We start from the raw sequence: 14,062 nt of genomic DNA, 5'->3' as shown, positions 1-14,062 counted from the left end.
CGGAGAGACCATCACAAATTATGATATTAGTATCTGACTATTCGATTAGTCATAGTTTTGAGTTTTTTTTCAATTGAAATCTTGTTTTATATATTTGCTGGCTAGTTTCAGGAATACCAAAATCAAATTTAAATTTCAAATCATTTTTGCATTAGGTTGGCCGGAAAGTAACTGTCCATTTTTTGATTAATGAATAACACAAAAGCAAGAGTTATCCAAGATTGACAGTATGCACCGTCGCGGTCCATGAAATGTTGACAACATTCAGGCAACTTGTGGATACCATACCTTCAAAAGCCAGCTGGCTGCGACACAAAGTATTTTTTGAGTCCAGATTTTATCTCAACTTCAGTGTTGAATTATTTTCCTCCAGATGAAGTTGCATATCTCCTAATCATCAATAATAAAAGGGCCGAATCAGGAGTTAGAAGTGCGTAAAGGAGGAACGTCCAGCTAAGGCGGCCCAGGTCTTACTTGACTTACCGTGGAACATAGATTCTCAAGTTATTTAATGAAACTCAATTCAGTCCTAAGACGCTTTGGATGGACGGCTTTTCACTTTCCTTAAACTCCAGACTTAACCCTTTTATTATTGGCTATTCGGAGATATTCAACGTCATCTGGAGGGAAAATAATTTTACACTGTCGATGAGAAAAAAACGTCCGGGAAGGTATATTTTGATTCACGGCCAACTGGCTTTTGAAGGTATGGTATCCACAAGTTGGCTGAATGTTATCAACATGTGGACCACGACGGTGCATCCTGTCAATCTTGGATGGTTCTTGTTTTTGTGTTATTCACGAATAAAAAAATGGACAGTTACTTTCCGGCCAACCTAATACTTTTCAATTCCGTCTAGTCACTTTTTTACAGTTTCGATTGAATTTTCGTTTTCAGAAAAGGAAAAGGTTTTGCACCAAATCAGTGATCTGGAAAATATATAGAATTTTTCGTCTCTTTGCAAAAATCCTATTTTTCGAAATTCAAAACATATTGAAACAGTGTTTGAGTTTTGAAGTGTAATTTGATTCTGTTATTGGAACTAACAGACCAAGGTCCACTTCAAATAATTTCGAGAGGTTTTTTTTCCGAATTTTAGTATGTTCTCCCTCTTCTTTGAACTATTCCATCTTCTATTCTTCCGGTCATTTTTACGATATTTTTCATCGAAAAATCTCGTTAAAAAGTCATTAAAATCTATTTATTTCACAAAAAATGGCGCTTTTATTAAAGGTGCCCTTATATTACAGGTTATATGGTGTACAAAACCATGAAGAGATACCTTGGGCATTTCACTCATTCTTACTTTACCCTCTAATAATTTGTTTTACTTCCTAGATATATTTTACTTCCTCTAATTGGTACCTTTCACTTCATCTAACTTTCCTTTCTCTAATAGATATCTGTTGTTCGCTCTCAGTTTCCATGGCGATTCTAGCTATTATTGTTTCCATCCACCTTTTCAAACTTCATTTTTTGTGACTTGTCATCTCTCTAGTGTCATTCACCAGAATCTCGTGTGTCGGCAAACACCTCCTCAAAGAAAATGTGCCTATAAAAATATCGTTTTTATCACACCTATTCCAAACTCCACCCATTTTGAATGGGAAAGAAGAAGTTTATTTCAACTCGAAACATTTTCAGCATCGTCGTCGCAACATGCTCTTCTATGTGGTACTCCTACTTTTAGGAGCAGGCGCCTATTACTACCATTTTACAGCGAACAGAAAGAAGGTGGGTTTCCCAAGAGATCTATTAGAAATTGGTAGACTCTGTTTGATATATTTCTTCTTCTCCCATAGGATATCAGTTTAACAAGAACACCCTGCGACCACATGTGATATGACAGATGATTTCTAAAAATACAGATATTTATTTTCTCCTAATTCTCTTCATTTACACACAAAACATAAGAAGCCACTTAACAAACATTTTGAATCTTCTTCAAAACCAAAAAAAACCAATTTTCAGATCATTGAAAGACTGGAAGTAGTTGCTCAACGAAGACGTGATGATCTGGCCAAAAACGTCGTGGAGACTAGGAGAATCGCTGATAAACTGGACCCCAAAAGGAGAGATTACGTCGGAGGACTTGATTTCATCCAGCTACAAAACGAACTTCAAAAAGGAACAGTTACATGCGTGGAAGCGGTTCGCACCTATTTCCACAAGGCCATTTTGGCCCATGAGAAAACGAATGCAGTGACTTGTTTCATTTTGGAAGCAGATCAACAGGCTGAGGAGTTGGATGAGAAGGCAAAACAAGCATCCTATGTGAAACCACCAATGTTCGGTGTTCCACTTTCATTGAAGGAATGTCTGAAAGTGAAAGGATATGATACAACAAGAGGTTTTGTTCAAGACGCCTACAGACCAGCCACAGAGGATTCTATTCAAATTGAGCATTACAAAAAACTTGGTGAGTTAAAATTCCAATTAAACGATAAGGAAGTTCGGCAGGCAGCATTTTATTGCTTTTTAATAATTTTTTCATAGATCAAAACTAATAAAAAGTTTAATATCAGAGTAATAAAAAAATAAACACAGGTTGATACAAAAACGTTTTCCAGGTCTGATCCCATTCTGCCAAACCAATGTTCCACAATCCCTTCTCAGTTACAATTGCTCGAATCCTCTTTTCGGAACAACGACGAATCCATTCGATTCCACTCGTACTTGTGGTGGATCTTCTGGAGGAGAAGGAGCTCTTATCGGAGGACGTGGATCTATTATTGGCATCGGAACTGACGTCGGAGGATCTGTCCGAATCCCATGCCATTTCACAGGAACCGCTGGAATCAAGCCATCCAAAATGCGATTCGCTCATCGTGGAGGTGGGGCGTCGGTTCCAGGAAAGCCAATGATTGATGCGAATGATGGACCGATGGCTCAGGATGTGAGGGCTAATGTTGAGTTTTTGAGAAATGTAAGTTTTTCTGTCAGGGGACACATTTTGGTTTTTGATCATCAAATATGACTTCCTCGTTGATTTCCAAAAGTTAGTTGAATTTCAATGATAAGATTCCTATGATAAGAAGTACACTTTAGCCTTTTTGGATGTCACAGGTTTCCCAGACAACAAAATGGAAAACATATGACAAGAAAGTTGTTGACATCAACTGAAGTATGATTCAAAGAACAAGACCAGTTGAACCAGAAAATTTGAAAATAGTCCGCATCTTTTCGGACGGCATCTAGCAGTTATCCGCCCCATTGAAGAAACAAAATTATCTCATTTCAGGTCTGGGGAGATATCGACTTCCAATCGGATCGTGATCCATACTGCCCACCAGTTCACTGGAACGAATCCTTATACTCAAGTGAGAAGAAACTTCGTGTCGGATACTACATAGACGATGGATGGTTCACTCCAACGCCAGCTCTCCAAAGAGCGGTTCTCGAATCAAAGAAACATCTCGAAAACGCTGGGCACACTGTCATCCCATTCTATCCACCACGACTTACAAAAGTCATGCAATTGTACTTCAGAGCTGTCTGTTTGGATGGAGGCCAGTACGTTTTGAACAAGCTGTTGAAGGATATCATCGAACCCACTATTCGATTCCAAGTGACTCTTTGGATGGTTCCAACTTGGGTTCAACGTATTCTCAGCTATCCAGTCTCGTTGGTCTTCCCAAGAATGGCAGTTTTGATGCAATCGTTGACAAGAGATACTTTTGGTTAGTTGTGCTGCTAGGCTAGCCCTAACAACCAAAAAATAGCACAAGAATTTCAGAACTGAGAGAAGCATACGCTGATATTGAAGCCTATCGTGAGGAGTACGTTGGAATGATGATGAAAGACAATTTGGATGTTATTCTCTGCCCAGCATCCGTTATGCCAGCTCCACAACACGACATCCCATCAAAGGTCGTCTCTGGAGTCAGCTACACTTGCCTCTACAATTTGCTTGATTTTGGAGCAGGTTTTGTTACATAAACACTCTTTCAGTAATGTGAAACATTTCAGGAGTTGTCCCAGTCACCACTGTTAGCAAGTCTGATGAAGAGAAGCTGATCAACGAGTATCCGGAAACTGATAAATGGTATCAGACTGTCAAGAAGGCGACTATTGGAGCCATCGGTATGCCCATTGGAGTACAAGTCGCTGCTCCTCCATTCAGAGAAGAAGCAGTTTTGAGAACAATGAGAGAAATTGAATTGGCAATCACTGGAAAGTAGAAGAAACTCTCAAATTAAATTTTGGTATTGAATCTTTCATATTCCTTTTCTGGTTCCTTGTAAAAAAATAAAGTTAAAATGTATGATGTCAATTTAACAGTAACTTTGCGATTCCGGGAGAATCAGACACTTCGAGATTTTCAGATTTTTCTGAAATTTTTTTTTCCTGGAGTTTAGTAGAATAACTCATTTTCAAAAATTCTGGATCTCCCAATTATTAAATTAAATTTTTGACATTAAATTTCTGACATTTGGAATATTCTGAAACTTTTTGAGTTTTTACAATTTTGAATTTCTGAATTTCTGAATTCACGAATTCTTTGGAATATTGTATTTACTGATTTTCAGAATTTGCTGGCAATTCTGAATGGCAAATCTGAACATTGAATTTAGAAATTTGTGGAATTTCGGAGCTTCCCAGCTTCCTAATTTCTAAATTTCGTGAATTTCTGAAACTTTCTGGAAATTCCGAGGTTTTGATCATGACATTTATAATATATTTATTTTCTGCAAAAAGTGACATTTAATGAAGTGGTGCTCTCTTGCAAATATAAGCTCTCATGTCGATCTGTGCAACGTTGTTCCATCGAGTGTCTTCTGTGTTTTTGTCCTCATGTGGATCAGCGACCAACTTAAAATGGAGCGGTTATTTGAAGATGATGATTCAATCAAAAACTCACCGAGGTCCACCATTCTTTCCCCATATTATTTGGCTCACCATCTCCCCAGTTGAGATAATTCACAGGAGTTCCATCAGTCCATTGCCATTTAGAGTTTTGGTAGATCAATCCGATGAACACATCATCATTGTGACCTTTGTCCTTATTGGTGATTCCGGCTTTTGAGAGTTCTGAAATGATGAATTTCACTTTGAAGATCTGTTTAAAAAACTTACCAACAAGGAATTGATTTTCAGTTTGAGAGTGAATCGAAGCCAAATCTCCTCCATCAGCTTGGCAAGCGCTACGAGCGTCATTGAAGCTTGTGAATCGAACAGTGCTCTGAATTTTTAAAAAGATTCGAAGAACAAGGATTTTTTGGAATTACCTTGTAACAGAAATCAGTCTCATCGTACCAGGTATATCCAGATGGGCAGTGGCTTGGAACTGAAATTCCATTATTAGATCAGCCTTCTTTATCCTTTTGACTTACTGGTAACAGTTGGACATGTTGGTGTGACGCTTGAAGAATAAGAGCAGATGAATGGCAATTGGGATGTGCAGTTGGCAGTCAACCATTTAGCAGTTCCGGTCTGAAGTTGCATACAAGCGGTGGATCCTTGAGCACTTGGCTCTCCAACTCGGTAATTCTGATAATCAAAGTTGCTTCCATCAGTCCAATACCAGTTCAATGGGTTGGTGACATCTGGAGCAGTAGTTTTGGCTCCGAGCCATGCTGATCCATCGAAATATTTTTGAGCTTGACTGGAAACGAAAGTGTTGTCGATAGTGTTGTGAATCGAGACCAAGTGACCATTCAGAGTGGCACAAATCGCTTCAGCGCTTTGGAAATCCGTTGCTGTTCGGAAGAATGTTAGACATCTGAAATTGAAATTTCTTAAACGTCTAGAACCTTTTCTAACCTAGAACTAGATGATTGGAATACAGCTCCAGGTCCACATTGAGCAGAAACCAAAGGTAAAAGGAGAGAAAGAAGGAGCATCGGTTGAAACATTGTTTCAAACTGACGGCTGCTGATAATGAGACCATTCTTTTATATCATTGTTCTTCCCCAATTGTGTAGTCTATCACTTTCTCTGATCATTTCTCACGGATGTGTGATAATAAAGTGATCAAATTCGTAATCTTTCAGGAAGAGGATCCTATTAAAATCTGTAACAAATACGGAAATGTGGTTATGTGATTTCAGTGATCACAAAGTTTTAATGGCCTTTCTAAAAACAGTGTAGTAGTGTCCTGTGCTAGGTGTATGAAGAAACCACGAGTTCAAACTATCTTTTTATCAGCATTTTTTTCATAGATATTCAAAAATGAAGATCGGTTTCAAAGATGGGCCAAAAAAACGGAAACGAAACTGATGATTGGTTCTTCACATTTTTTTTTAAATTCAATATTAGGATTATAGGTCAGGTCTGATTTCAATGCACGTCGGATATCGAAAATTCAAGGATGGGCGGAGCTTAGGTCCGGTTATCCTTAGAGGCGCATTGAAAAAAACATGTTTTTTTAATTTTGGATTTTTGAAACAAAAATAAACAGTTTAAAAACGATAAAAATTTGTCGAAGAATCGAAAAAAATAGACCAGAAAATAATTACGAAAATACAAGATCCTAAAAATTACACTCTAATAGAATGACTCCCGCTTACTTTTACCATTGAGCTAATGTATCTAGGTTCCTGTGAAAGATATCGAAAAGTGATTAACTGATAAAATGTTGCTTATAACATAGTAATTATTTTATCCGTTGACAACTTTCTGATATCTTTTAAAAGTACCGAGATAATTGAGCTCAAAACTAAAAGTCAGGGAAATTATTCTATTAGAGTGTTAACGGTATTAAGAGCTTGGTAGGTTGTTAGAGATTTAGTTTATCTTCCAAATTGGTTATACCAATTCATCATGAGAATAGTTTCCATTGTGATTGTATTGTTTTACTGGTGTCATCTTGTATTGTATTTAATCCATTTCTTTCCCACACTTGAGAATACTGTATCCATGTAGCCATGACCATTTACAACTAATCAAACACCCTTGTGAATGGATATCGTTGACTATTTAGTTACCAGGAAAGCCATATTACAGGAAGAGGACCTTGACCCAATTCAAGTCAATTGGTATCGCAAGGTAATAGGTAATCCAATTGAGTAAAGAGAACTAAAGTGAATTCAGAGGAGAAAATCCTGTTGGATCCAGGAGATGTCTACATATCCAGAGTTGACGGATTCCCCTTGGCTTCAATATTGTTTCATCCTTTGTTTCTTTTTCTTTTTCTCAAGAAATAAAGTGTATTTCATTTGAAAATCCTTTTGCGGGGGAAAAGAGAAGAAGAATAAGACAAACAAATAAACAAAAGAAAGGAGAGAAGAATGACCATTTCCATTGCAATATGCACGATTGATAATCCCTTTTCACAGTATAGATAGAAACTGTTCGTAGTAGACCCCGAAAGAGATACTATACCTGAATCAGAGGGTGTCAGAGATGGCCTGGTGAGAGTGCGTTCAGCTACGCCAAAGTGTTGTACACACAGAAGAGACTGTCGGAGTGTCTGCGACCTCTTCTGATTCCGATACTCTCTCACTCTATGTGGATTTATCGCGCCGCGACTATGCCAAGAAGAAGAAGAATAAAAAGGATTTTTTGAATGGAGAATTCTGTGAAGACGCAGAATGTTGAAGGGTAACTACCGGCTAGGCCTGACCTCATTTATTGCATTCATACCGCAAACCACCGTGCAATTTTTTCCCTCTTTTCACTGTTTTTTGGTTTATAAATACATAGTTCGGAATTATTAATTAGACCATATTTATTCCCAATTCTAAAATATTCGAAAAAATAACAAAGAGTTGGGCTCAAACTATCTTTAAACTGTAGTATTATTTCTTCCACTCTTCTTTTGAAACTAATAACATTGCTTTTGTAACGTTGAGAGCTTTGAATTGAGCCCAAACAGAACTAGTTTTGGCAAACTATGACATTTACGGTGCTTTTGGGTCCCACCACAAAAATCGAAAAAACTGAAAATTATCGGATTCTAGTCGTGTTTAGGCAAATTTTGAAGAAACTTTAATTTTAAACTCAGTAATTTCATTATTTTCAAAATTGGACAATTATCAGCTGAATTATAAATAGCGTATTATTATTTCTTTCACTCAAATCCTTAAATACTTTTCATCTTTTTTAAATAATTATTTTCCAAAATTTGCTATTTTGCAGTAACAAACAAAATTGAACAAAGTGGGTCTGCCAATAAATCTTTATGCAATTCTTAAATTGGATTACTGTACTTTCTTTGGTTTCAAGATACCCGAAAAAGATCTGTTGCTATATTCAAATTAAAAGATTTTGAAAGACTAATATATCCAATACCGTAAACACTCTAATAAAACGCCACCTCTGACTTTTAACTTTGAGCTTGTTTATCTTAATTCCTCTCAAAGATATCAAAAAGTGGTTTACTGAGAAAATAATTTTGATATTATAATAAACATTTTGTTAGTTGATAACTTTTTGATATCTGTTACAGTAAATGAGATATATAGGATAAAAGTTTATTAGAGTGTTATGCGCACAGAAATTCAAAGCACCGAGACTGATTCCCTCCGGAAAGTTTGAAATTGACATGCATGTTAGTCATGGAGCACACAAACTAGCACTCAAGACTTATTTCCAAGATTCAAATATGAATCATTTCTGACAGTTTCCAACCTCTTTCAATTCGATGAAAATTGATTTCAGAATTTTTGTGTCGTTCTAGTCTTACCTATTTTTAGAATCATCTCACTTCTTTTCCAAGTACATATTCTGCAATTTTCCACTTCGTCCCTTCTTCCCTCATTTACAATAGTTTTCGACTCGAAATTAGTTGTCTCGGAGAGAAAATAAATGAGTACATCTACCACCAGCAACAACAACACCAAAAAGAAACGACATTTTGCTGAGGGCGCCCATCTTTCCGTCTCAAGGGTATTCAGTGTCACCACTTCAGATCCTGATTCCCCTTCTTCTTTTGTTTTTGGTGACGTCTTCGTTGCCTTCTTCTTCTTCGAACTGCTGGAAGACGTGCCAGAACGTTCTGCTGCTTCTCATTTTCTTCTTTATTATCGTTTTTTGTCTCTTCATCAGCTATTCTCGATTTGTTTTGTTGTGCGGGAACTCCGTGGGAGAGTTTCGACAAGACAAGACTGTGCAAACAGGACGTCCCATTCCTTCTCCCATCACCACAACCACCACGCCACTTACGGCCAAACAATCCACCCGTTTTGTGCCCCTCCATTTTCCCATTGTCGGCTTCTTGCCATCCACAAATTGACTTGTCATCCTCAACCAACCAGCTTCTCACTGGAGCACAAAAAATGGGAGAGAGTCTTCTGGTCTTGGAAAAAAATAGGATTGTTAGTTATAACTAAACACATCTGTTCTGAACTATTCTTTGTTCTTTTCAAATTTCAAATTTCTACTGTTTGTCAAGTTTGAGCTAAATTATCTCGACTCCTATAAGAGATATCAAAAATGTGTAAACTGAAAAAATGTTTGCGATATTATGATAAACATTTTATTAGTTAACAACATTTTCAGATCTTCGACAGGAACTGAGATAAATTGGCTCAAAGTTAAATGTTAGGGGCCTTACTGTAACAGGTTTTACGGTCAACTTTAAAACCAGGATTCGGTAGTACCCCTTTCTATTTTTACTTCCTTTTCAGTTGTTCTTATGATCTAATTCTTTATTTAAATACATTTTTTCGAAGATGATCAATCCGTTCAAAAATCCTTCTCTATAGTTATTCTAGTCCAACCTTATTCGATATTCAGACTACCATTTTTTCAATGTTCAAATTTGTAAAAAAAAACCCTCTTCCGTAAGAAAATTTCTATTACAAAAATTCGTGATAGGGAAGATAAACGCCAGTGACCATTGCCAGAGGTCCCACAACGACAACTACACTAACTTCAAAATAGTTTTATTTTCCGGATTTATTTTCTTGATCTTACATTTTTGGTCATTTTTGGCAATTTTAAAGATTCAGAAAAATTGTATTTTCTGACTTGTCTAGAAGTTTCCAACAAAAAAGTTTTCGAAAGGAATAGCGATCGAGAAAAAAGGACTGAAAATTTCAGGTTACTGTAGTTTTCTTTACGGGGACCGTTCGCCATGACCACAAAATTTTCTCTTCCACAGCTCCAGATTTTTTGTCCCAGCTCTATATGTAAAGGCGAACCTTTTGCAACTACGGTATTCAACCACTTTCTTTTTTTTCCACTGATGGAAAATTAGCAAATGCTCTCACACCGCTTATTCAGAATGCCAAATCAGTTCTATTCTCTCTTTTTTTTCCTCCACTCATTTTTCACTCTCCTTCTCTCATACAAAAATAAATACATTCAATTGTTGTTAAATGTGTCAATAGCTGTATATCTAAATGGTATTTATTACTATTTTTATTATTATTTTCAAATACACCCTTTCAAATTCTCTTTTAAAGCCCTCCCCGCTCTGCCACAGTCCAAATGGGCAACGTTCCAAACACCTAAAAGGGCGTCACGCATATCATTTTAATGCGCCTCGCAGCCAGCAACAGCACTGTTTGCATTGAAGAAGAAGAAGCGAATCCATTAGTCGTCAAAAGATTCCTGTTTCTCACTTTTTTCTTACTTTTCAAACTTTCAAATCCCCCATACAGAGATGTTTCTATTCCGAGAAGAATCAAGACAGATTTGAACAGATTAGAGCTTTGGAGCTCTTTTCAGAAGATTTTTTTTTTGGAAAGTTTGGCAAATGCGCTCAAACGGAATTACCGTATGAATACAGTAAGGTTAGCGTTAGTCTCGAGACGAAAACTTTAAATTGAACTGCAGAGTCTTATGGTTTTGCGTCTGGATTCCATCGGAATGAAACATTTATATTTATAAAAACGTTCCGGAAAAATAGCCGTGATGAATATATGGAACCTTCACTAGACCGAACATCACCGAATTCGGATTAGAGCGCGTTTGCCAGAAGTCTTGCGAAGTTTGATGAAAATAAATATATGAAATCAGGTCATATCCCGGTTCCTCCACTTCAATTTCGATTATAAGGTTCCTCCACTTCAATTTCGATTATAATCAAATTATCGTTTCTTCTCGACCTGTTCCTTCCCTCCATCATCTGCTTCTGTCTCTTTATTTCTTCAAGTCTTCTTTATTACCTCTCGGGAGCTCGTAAAGACGACACCCCGCTCGCTTTTTTACCACCAGGGGATACTATTTTTTGTCTTTCCTGCCATAGTTCTTTTGAAAAGGTCGCTCTCTCTCACCCAATGTATCTTTATCTTTGTGTTATTCTCTCTATTTATCGCCTTTTGATCTTCATTCACTAGTTTTTTTTCTAACTTTTTTCATTCGTTTGCATATATATATATTCATTCTTATTGTTGTTTATCCCCCGCACAAGAATAGTATTGAGGGATATGACAGATCGCTGGCTGCGAAAGTTTTCGTCTTGTTCCATTTATTTTCACTTTCCAAACATCATCATCATTTGACTATATGATCAAGATTGAATATATAATTTTATGTATTTCTTATGTTGTCAAGCCACCTGAATTCTCTTCCTTTGTGACATCTTCTGAAGGCGGATGTGTCTATGAGATCAGGAAATTCTCGATAGTTTTTTTTTTCCCGTCAGATATATTAAAATGGTCCCACAAGGAAAACTACCGTAACCTAGGAATATTTTTGCTTTCCGGACTTATTATCTCGATTTTCGTGCGTTTCAGTGAATTTTTCCACTACCAAAATTTTTTATTTTTCGGAAAGCAGTGAAAAACGAGAAAATTAATAGGAAGAATAAAAATACGTTTAGGTTACGATAGTTGTCGTTGTGGGACCTCCGGCCACAGCCACAGCAGTTTCTCTTCAACATCTCATTTTTTGTACCAGAATATTACTGTATCCCTAAATTGTAACATGCACACAGTTTTTCACCATCAGCCCCATAAAAACTGTGCGGCTCCGCCCACTTTCTCGTTTCCTGTTTTCTAGCACACGAGGTTACTGTAGACAAAACTGTGTATACTCGCCTCATTTGACGACAAGATGCACATTTTTTGTTTTTTTGTGAATTTTCAATTTTTTCAATTCAAAAAGCTTTCATTAAGGGAATTTCGAAGTTGTTTAAATAGCTCTTTTTGATCAATTAAAGTGTAATTGCCAAGCTGACTTATAAGTCTCACTGATAGGTGCAGTTAGCCGAGAGATGATCGAAGATTGGCGTTTCGCTTCGGAAAAAACATATTTTCGCTGCCCGCGCCATTAATTAAGTTCCCACCCGTCAACTTCGATTTATCGTTTGCTAGATAAGCGTTCTCGATAACCCACGCCCTTCCTCGTTTCTCTCTCTCTCCGCACATGGCGATTATAATGATGATTAAAAGAAGAAAACTGAGAATCAAGAAAAAAACCATGAAGACGTTGACACAGTCCTATCGTTGTATTGGGAAAAAAGAGGAGAAGCTGATAGGAACCGATAACAAGTTGTGTGTGTCGTTTTCCACTCCTTATCTTCTCATTAGACACGCTCCAAGTGTATTGCCTCCGACGAATGTGTGTTTCAATTCATTTGCATGTGTTCGTCAATTTAGATCGAGAAACTTGTTGTAGAACTTATTTAGAAAATATCGCCATTCAGACTTTTTATGTACATGGGAAGTTGTTCTTGTTTTCAAAAATCAAACCACAAACCTTATTATGTTTATTCAACTCTTTCGCAACCTTACAAGAGAATTCCCCTTTGAGATTTCTCTCGATCCCAATCTTTTTGCTCTAATTTCTATGTCTCATCGCTTGTTTTTTTCGTCGGTTTTCGGTATTTTTTCTTCTCTTTTCACACAGTTTTCTTGTAAAGATTCCATTTCACTTTTGATGCTATCGTTCCACTTCTCTCGCGTTATGTTTACATTTCTCACTGACAATTCAAGCAGAGAACCCTCCTTCGGTTAATATGTGGCTGCCACTAATTTTTTTTCTTAATTCGGTCCGTAGTTAGCATTTTGATCAGGGATGTTCGGAATGGCCTTTTCGGAATGGGGAGAAACTTCAAAATTTCAAAACTTATAGATTTTGGATATTTGAAAAAAACCCCGGTTTTGAAAACTTCGGAATATTCCGATTTTGAAAATTTCGATTTTTTTCAAATTTTTGGAATACCCCGATTTTCGGAATTTTCAAAATTTGGTAATATTCCGATTCTCATATTATCGGAATTTTTAATTTTTTGGAATTTTCAAAATTTCGGATTTGAAATACCGTTTTCTCGGAAAAAGTCGAAAATTTCGCTTCGGAATTTATAATAGTCGCATTTTAAAGTATTTTGGAATCAAATTTTTCCATCACGAAATCGCGAAAAATGGACAAAAAGATGTAAAGAACTCGAATAAAAATATTGCAAGAAATTCCGCTCGAGACCCACAAAAAAACTTCTTGCGTGCGCCTTTGAAGTACAGTCCACCGAAAATTTCTAGTTCCGAGAAAGAGCTTCGGAAACATTCCGATTTTTTTTCGAGTTTTACTTTCTTCGTTCTCAAAGATGTTTCAATTTTATATCAGAAACATAGTCTTCCATCTCTCCATAAATCTTACTCAAGTCTTACTCTGTATATCTGTTCATCCAATCTAGCTACTTCCGACACTTCTTCCACTCCCAAAAACTTGCATATCTCTCTCTTTGTTCCATTATCCTTACATCGCCCATAGAGCCACCCCGAAACTACTTCTCGCAGCTTTTTCCCTATAATTAGATGCTCCTGACGACCAAGTCTCGCTTCGTTAGGTGCTCCGAATGACTTGATTACATCTTCTTCTTCTTTCTTCCAAAAAGAAGCCGTTTGCAAAGCATCTTCTTCTTTCTTTTCCTTCAAAAAAAAGTACGTTTCCTCAATGAGTTTTCCTTCCAATTTCCCCTCAAAGGATTATGTCTTTCCGAAAGAGGCGGAACTTAAAATACTTTGGAAACTTTTTGCTTCTCATTCTTCTTTTTTTGCAGTCAACATAGTACTTTTTCCCTATTTGTTATCAGCAAAAACCCACTATCAGCACAAAATGCAAATCCCGTTTTTTTCGATTTCTAAAGTTTCAAGAAACCAGCAACCAGCATCTTGTTCCTTTTTGTCAGCTTTTGTTTATTGTTTACATTCGCCCGTTTTCCTTTATTTTTGG

At 36.8% G+C, this 14,062-nt stretch overlaps 2 protein-coding genes across 2 annotated transcripts; one reads left to right on the top strand and one right to left on the bottom strand.

Moving 5' to 3' along the window:
- Positions 1-1,660: 1,660 nt before the first annotated feature.
- Cbr-faah-1 lies at positions 1,661-4,182 on the top strand (the record flags this gene model as incomplete). The annotated part of the gene is made up of 6 exons (XM_002633978.1): positions 1,661-1,735; positions 1,973-2,420; positions 2,572-2,927; positions 3,243-3,681; positions 3,738-3,926; positions 3,971-4,182. The coding sequence occupies 6 exons, from the start codon at positions 1,661-1,663 to the stop codon at positions 4,180-4,182; spliced, it is 1,719 nt and encodes a 572-aa protein (XP_002634024.1).
- A 523-nt stretch (positions 4,183-4,705) lies between these two features.
- Cbr-clec-51 lies at positions 4,706-5,856 on the bottom strand (the record flags this gene model as incomplete). The annotated part of the gene is made up of 6 exons (XM_002633979.1): positions 4,706-4,813; positions 4,863-5,032; positions 5,078-5,183; positions 5,230-5,288; positions 5,335-5,723; positions 5,765-5,856. 6 exons carry the CDS (start codon positions 5,854-5,856, stop codon positions 4,706-4,708), a joined length of 924 nt encoding a protein of 307 aa, XP_002634025.1.
- Positions 5,857-14,062: the final 8,206 nt, after the last annotated feature.

Source organism: Caenorhabditis briggsae (genome assembly GCF_000004555.2).
Source record: "Caenorhabditis briggsae complete genome, chrIV, whole genome shotgun sequence".
NCBI classification, from domain to species: Eukaryota; Metazoa; Nematoda; class Chromadorea; order Rhabditida; family Rhabditidae; genus Caenorhabditis; species Caenorhabditis briggsae.
The sequence above is the reverse complement of the archived record's forward strand: the minus strand, read 5'-3'. Positions and strand labels throughout refer to the sequence as shown.